This window comes from Gavia stellata, chromosome 3 (genome assembly GCF_030936135.1).
Source record: "Gavia stellata isolate bGavSte3 chromosome 3, bGavSte3.hap2, whole genome shotgun sequence".
Lineage (NCBI taxonomy): Eukaryota > Metazoa > Chordata > Aves > Gaviiformes > Gaviidae > Gavia > Gavia stellata.
The window spans coordinates 98,114,661-98,121,701 of record NC_082596.1 but is presented as its reverse complement, the minus strand read 5'-3'; the positions used below and the strand labels follow the sequence as shown (position 1 = coordinate 98,121,701).

The following is a 7,041-nucleotide window of genomic DNA, read 5'->3' as shown; positions in this document are numbered from 1 at the left end:
TGAGCACTGGAGCAGCTTTATGAAGAAAAGCAGTATCCCTGTTTACTGGGGTAATTCATGTGCCTTTCATGATACTCTTTAGAGAATATATTCTCAAAAGAATATATTATTTCAAGACTGCAATCTAAAATATTAAAAAGAAGAACAGGACAAGCATATCAAAAGAGTTTGTCCACCCCTGCACTGATGACAGGGAATGATTACTACAGTACCAGTAGCTGGTGACTTTAAGGAGGTGAAGAGGTGGGGGTCTTATGTAATTTTTTCCCCTGGAAATGGATTGGAAATTTTTTTATCCCTTTTGTTTTTCACTTACACTCACCACTCAGTGGAGCTGAAAGCTTCTGGCTTGAGCTATATGAAACTAATTGTTGGTGAGCATCTCTCAAGTGTGAGTTCACAAAGGTTTAAAAGAACACTGCCTGTCTAAGCATCATATGGTTTTGGGTTGGATTTCTACTGTTTTCCACCTAAAACCAAAATGCATGATGAATTCACTCAAAGGTCAGTCCCAGACACAGGAAATTGTGTGTAAACCTTCATAAGACTAGCCTGAGTTCAGCTGTATAATCAAACCCACTATCACTACCTGTGTCATACCACTTGCCATCCATGAAGGTTTTGCACAACCCATTGTAATCAGCAAATCTGTGCAGTTAACACTGAAGCTTACCGGGAGCTCACAGAAGACCCTCCCTCCCCCAATACTGGGGCATATGCCCTGTGGTTGAGGACTGCTTTGTTTTAAAAGCCACACATTTTCCTGTGTAATTGTGCTTTAAATAAAACAAAACAAAACAAAACAAAAAACAACTAGCTAAACCAACACAGAGAAGCTCCTAACAAGCTATATGAAAAGTGAGCTGCCGAGATTTTCTGTATCACACGACACTTTCACACCAAGTCCTGTTATTCCGTGTGTTGGTTAGAGGTGTAGTACTACAGCACGGTGGTGTCAGCTGTCATGGTAGGAACCATTCATGTCAGACACTACAGAAAATTTAATGACATGACAGTACCTTCACAGCCCTCTGGTAGGTAAGGAAAATCTAAAAGGATCTTCCCAACCTTTCACAGTAAACACAATTGGATAATCTAAAGCACCTGCAAGCAGGAGATGAGTCCATGATATATCTTCCCAATCAGCCAGCTAATACTGTTATTAAAACAGTTAAGTTATGTCAGCTCTTAAGTCTCCTATCTGTTTCGGGCATTTCTAAGGACCTTATCATTTTGGCATTTAGCCACCAACACATTTAGTTGATCCAAACACCGTATTTCCTTCTCCCGTATCCTCAGCTGTTTCTAAGATGCCCAAGCCCTTCACAGGGGCTGAATTACCATTTCCTTCAAGAGCTGTCTGGTTCCTATTCTTTCCTAGGAGCTGAGAGGAGCTAGCAGTACAGAGACATCCTGCTCTTCCGCATGGCTTCGCTGATTAAGTATGCCGGGCTCAGTTCTGGCTCCTCGGTCATGATTGAAATGTTCTGCCACTCCCCCAACTGGTTTGACTTTTTAATGGTGTCCACCACACACAGGGCATACAGACAGTCGTCAAAAGTGGCAGCCATGGTGAGGGGTCTCCCGTCCCAGGTCCTCCTGTCGTCCTGGTCCTCAAATGCCTGCCGGACAGCTTGAACCATCTTAATGGTGCCCCGGAGGTAGGGAGATGGGATGTCACTGAAGGCCTTCTCTGGAAGTAAGGAGTTGCTGACCGGCGTGGAGTCCTTTAGCAGGAGCTCCCGCTGAGGAGAGCTGTTGCTCTGTCCATAGAGATCAGTGCCTATTACAATCAGCCGTCCTGCCGAACCCACCACAATAATGTCTTGTTTGAACTCCCCTGGGACGTTGAAGTTGAGTGTCACTGTGCAGCACACGCCGCCTTCCAGGACCATCTGAAACGTACAGAAGTCATCACTGGTGATCTGCCGTATCCCCTTGATGTGGTCCGTCTGCTTCACGAAGGTCTTGAGCAACCCGTGCACTTTCACAGCCTTCTGGCTAGTGAGGAAGGTCAGGAGGTCGATGATGTAGGTGCCGACTGAGTGCAAGCCCCCACCTCCCATCAGGTCGTCACAGCTCCAGTTGTACTTCTTGCCTAGCAGGCTTCCGCTGTGAACCTGCACCTCGCACACCAGCAGTTCCCCTACGTAACCCTCCTGGATCAGCTGCTTCATCTTCACGAAAGCAGGCAGGAAGCGCAAAACGTTGCCCATGATGCTCATGAGCTTTGGGTAATAATGAGCCGCGGTCATCATCCTAAAGGCATCCAGGGGAGTCGCCGTTCGGTCACAGATGACGTTTTTTCCAATGCCTGAAAAACAGTTTAAAAAAAAAATCATCAACAAAAATATATCGATTGAGTAAGTTCCAAGCCTCAATGCTATTCCTAAAGATTAAGCCAAGCAGAAAGATCCTTGAAAGAAGAAAACTTTTCAATATGGTGTTAAAGGCAGAAAGAGCCCCCTCTGGCATGTTTCCAAAATGCAGGTAACATTTTCTCAAGCACCACAGTGAAAATGCATCCCTTTTTATTTTCAAAATGCACTCATGCCTAAAAATAGCAAGAATGTGAGGGCCTGGAGAGATAAAAATGTAAGCTAAGGTAAGGTAGACTGCTGCCTCACATTTGCCACCTTCTGAAAGCAGGTACAAAACCAACCACCCCAACTCAGCTATGTCATAGACGTCTCTTCTGCAATAACCTGCCTGTGTGTGGGCTTCTGAGAGCTGAATCTGAGCTTCAGATTCAAATCCCTGAAGCATATGAGTAACACCACCTCACATCCACAGGAACTTGATGTACGTACACTGAAACGTCTGGGCTTGTCTTCTCAATCATCTTGTTCCTTCATCCTTCCCGTGTTTAAGAGGCTCTGACTGGAGACAGGGAGAAGTACTGGGCTTGTTGCTTAGTTTAAAATAAAGGAATTGCTTCTCACTCATAAAATGCCATGCTATTCTGACAATGGCACTCATTTTTTTGAAGCAGCTCTGCTGAAATGTCAACAGCGCATCCACACTGCCGAGGGAGAGCCACGATTGCTCTAAAACAGGTCAAACATAGCTGTGACAATCTGTTCCCTCACAGAATTGCCCATATGGGCACACTGTTTACTGAAGCTTGCATGACAGTCCTGTTTTATCTGGACATCAAGGTGTGCAACTGAATGCAATGCAGACTGAGATGCCTGAATAATGGGTTTTTATTGATTTCTCCTCATCAGATACTTTCATTCTGTACCCATACACACATGCAGTGACAGAATCTCCGGTTTCCTTTATAGTTGCATACAAAGATTTTTTTATGCTTAATGAGCAATATTAGGTGAGCTATACAACACCTTATAGCACTAAATATGATCTTTGCCTTGAGACCCTGGGGCTATAGCTGGGCCTGGCACTTCAAAGAGCTGAATTTGGATCCTGTCTGCTGGTTACTCACTAAATTGCTTTGTGTTTTGATTCATTTTCCCTTCAGATAGGTGAGAAATCCCTTTTTCTTTAAAGAGCTAGTGTGAGGATAAAATTTTACATGTTTTGGAGCTGTTTGGACGAAGTCATATAAATACAGACAGATGGCAGGGATCTGTCTGAGCCCACTTACATGAATATTTAACAGCCTAACTGGAAGAAGAAGGGGGTCACAGTCCAAACATTCAATAACCAGCTTATCCACACTGCCTATTCCCAGTCTTTGTCTGCTGCTATTTGAGTAGCTGAAACTGGAGGGAGGGCTGTCGCCACTGAAGTGACAGTCACATCTAGTAACAGCCAAGAAAGGAAAGATCTTCCTTGGACTTGCTCCTATTTACCTTCTACATAATCAGAAAAGTAGAGATGTACTCATTTTCCTCTTATATTAGGCAGGAATCCTCTATTCAATGGCCATGGTCTTCCTTTATCACTTTTCTCTTCTCATCTTTACAGACTGCTGCTGGTGAGTGAGTTGACATTTTCAACCTTATAGCATTTTTTTTCCTGCTCCTCAATAATTTTTTCTGCATCTGTTTGATATTGGAGAAAGTATTCATCCACCTGCCCTATATTGCTCTAACTGGTAGCTCCAGCTATGCCACTTGATACAGATCACTAATATAGTAGTCCTTGAGTTACACAGAATCCTTGCAGAGAGATTTTAGGCAAATTAGTTATCAAAATAAGGGAAATCTTAGTCAGACAAAACTTGCCTACAGTCAAACCTTCCTGAAATAGTCATTTTCCCTCAAAGAACCCACACGTACTACGTCATCATCTGACCTGTTCACCACTGCTTCACAAGCATCACTTTCTGCTCCAGTTCAGCTTGCATCGTTCTGCCTCATAGACGCCTGCCACATTTTATCTGGGGTCTCTGCAGGCACTAATCTCTCAAGATACGCAGCTCTACACATGTGCTCATGAGGAAAAGGGTCTGCTTTCATTAGGAATTGCAGCCCAGGGACAATCTTTTTGCTGTGTGTTCAGGGTGTGCACAGTGGGGGTCAGTCCTTCACAGTGTGGGGCAGGGAACACTTTGGACTGTCACAATCTGAGTACCAAATTATGATTATAAATATGAGAGAGATGCCTATGGGTTTTTACATCCCTTATATTCATGAAAAATTGCCATTAGGATCAGTGTAATTCAGGCACACATGCAGAGAAAAGGGAAGAGCCCTAAATATTTGTATGGAGATGGAGAAAAGGTGGAGTCGTGTATTTACTCCTTCCACTATTTCAACCTTTTTGGAAAGGTTGAAACCTTTTAATTACAGCAAAACCAAAATGCAAACGTTTCGAGAGCCTTTCCATCTCTGTGCATATACTGATAATACATGCTGTGCTCTCATCCCTGTCAGGGATTTAAACAGATTTTTGCTTGGTGCCCAGAAAGCTTTTATACTCTATTAAAGCTCGTGCAGGTTCTTTCAGCATGACACTGCTCAGCCCTTGAGTCAGTGCACACTACAGATCTTTGTCTACTCTGTAGCTGCAAATCTGCAAGCAGCCACATTAGCTTTCTTGAAGCAGGGAGAGAACATGAAAGGTTTTTTTAATTTAATTTAGAGAAATCCTCTGGTGTGTTTATGCAACTAGAATAAGAAACAGGCGGATCAAAACGCCATCGTTTTCTGCTCTCCTCCCTCTGCTCTCTTCTCAAAAGGAGAAGGAAAAAAGGCACCTTCCCTTTGAGCCATTCTCTAAAGCTGTGACAGGCAGAGCAGAGGGCAGCGTGCACGGAAAAACCTCCCTTCCCAACACTGACAGTCTCGTGCAAAGGTGTGCTCTCACTGCAGGTGCTGCAGGGGGGTTCTCTGGGACCTGACCCCCTTCTCCTGGCCTGGGGTTAGGGTCTAATCCTGTCAACTTTTGGACAAGACTCTCTAAGAAAGGACCAACCGTTACCGCCTGTCATTGTATCAGTGTGTTTTGCCGTTTCACACATCTTTGAAAATCACACCACAGCAAACAGCAAGAACTTACTAATTACATAAAAGCAGGGAAGTGCTGTCAACTTGTTTCAGCAAGAAAGTGCAATATATTTGTCTGTGGTGATAAGCAACAGAGTTGAATACATCTCATTGTATGAAAGCATACAGACCCCTTCCACATGCATCAAGAAATCCAGTCTACGATGCTACAGTTCTCAATCAAGCAACTTCTGAGCATTGATTTCTTGAGTTCTTAGGTAAAAGGAAGAAGAAAAAGAATTTAAGTACACGTCATTCTTTTTGAGGGCACTGCACAGCCTTCACCCCAGTCTCTCTGCTTGGCTGTGCTTCCAAATGAGAGACAGAGCAGTGCCAGCCAGGTGTTAAGTGATGTGACGTGGGATTTCTCCGACGTGGCACGGAATAGGGGGGGGGCTCGCTCCCGGCCAGCCCAAGTCCAAAGCTGAAGTTGGGCAACACGTCTCTAGCAAAGCTCCCAGGAGTGCAGGTTGACTCTCCGAAGTCCACCCACAGTTGCCCTGCAGGGCTTCAGCCTCAGACCTGTTCCATGACCCACTGCTCCAGGCACAGACAGCCAGAAATGCGAGGAACCTGCATTGACAGGCACCGTGCTGTGGTGCCAGTGAGCCACCTGCGCCCACAGGCGTGGGGCCACAAGGTGGCAACCACATGAGATCCAACAGGTCTGCCTCCCTGGACCCCTCTATCTTCTCCCTCCAGCAGGAAAACAGGAAAAAACAAATAATGGTGGAGCTGGAAGATGTCCATCCATGAGATAGACCCAATCCGTAGGCCAGTGACGTAGATAAAACTTGCTCTAGCAGTCCTTAAAACTGTGAAAGCACATGAGTTTGAGCAAAATCACACAAGAGAATTTGACTTCTAGGTTTGGATGCTAAAGACTGGAAGATGGCAACATCTGACAACTGCTTGGTTCCTCTTTAAAATGAACCAAAGTTTCCAGAGCAAGTCCACGTCACCAAACCACTACTAACACTAGTGTCTTCGTGCTTCTCAGTGTCTCACAAGGATGGTTAAAGGCCGAATGGTCCATCCTGACTATTCTTTATCTCCCAGGGTATATATATCCCCCAAGCCAAACCTCCACAACTTAAGATACCAATCTGCATTTATTTTAAGAAGGTTATTTAAGATCACTGATCTCTGAAGAAGTACATGTCTAACCAACTCTCTAGAAGCAGCGGAGGAAATAGAAGAAAATTTTCTATGCTATCATTGATGCTACCATTTGTTTGAGTGAAGATTTCTTTAGCACCTCACACTGGAAAGTCAAATTGTAACTATGATCTAGTGGCTTGTCACCCACCTCACAGGAATTATTTCTGTTAGGAAGTCATGTGATTTATTTGCAGACCTCAGCCTTCATATTAGAAAAAGGAAGCCCTTGTAATGTGGAGATAATTCTGAAAGCCAAAGAGCCCAGAAGTGAGTGGCGAGTCGATACAGTCCAGGTTAGTAGCATTTCATTTTTTTTTCCCCATGTAAATGTGGGGGAAGAGTAAGGAACTAGAGTAAGAAATTTAACTCCTGATTTTGAAATGCCTGGCATTTGCAGCTCTTCATTTTACAGAAGGCTTTAGCTCCT

At 44.3% G+C, this 7,041-nt stretch overlaps 1 protein-coding gene across 2 annotated transcripts in view; it reads right to left on the bottom strand.

Annotated features, from left to right (window-relative positions):
- Positions 1-1,347: 1,347 nt before the first annotated feature.
- The window catches only part of GFOD1 (Gfo/Idh/MocA-like oxidoreductase domain containing 1), a 70,635-nt gene continuing 64,941 nt past the window's right edge, over positions 1,348-7,041 (bottom strand). For both annotated transcript variants that reach the window (XM_059815453.1, XM_059815452.1), the window contains one exon: positions 1,348-2,314. In XM_059815453.1, coding sequence (XP_059671436.1) covers positions 1,395-2,314 — 920 coding nt within the window. In that variant the 3' untranslated portion in view covers positions 1,348-1,394. The remainder of the gene's footprint in view (positions 2,315-7,041) is intronic.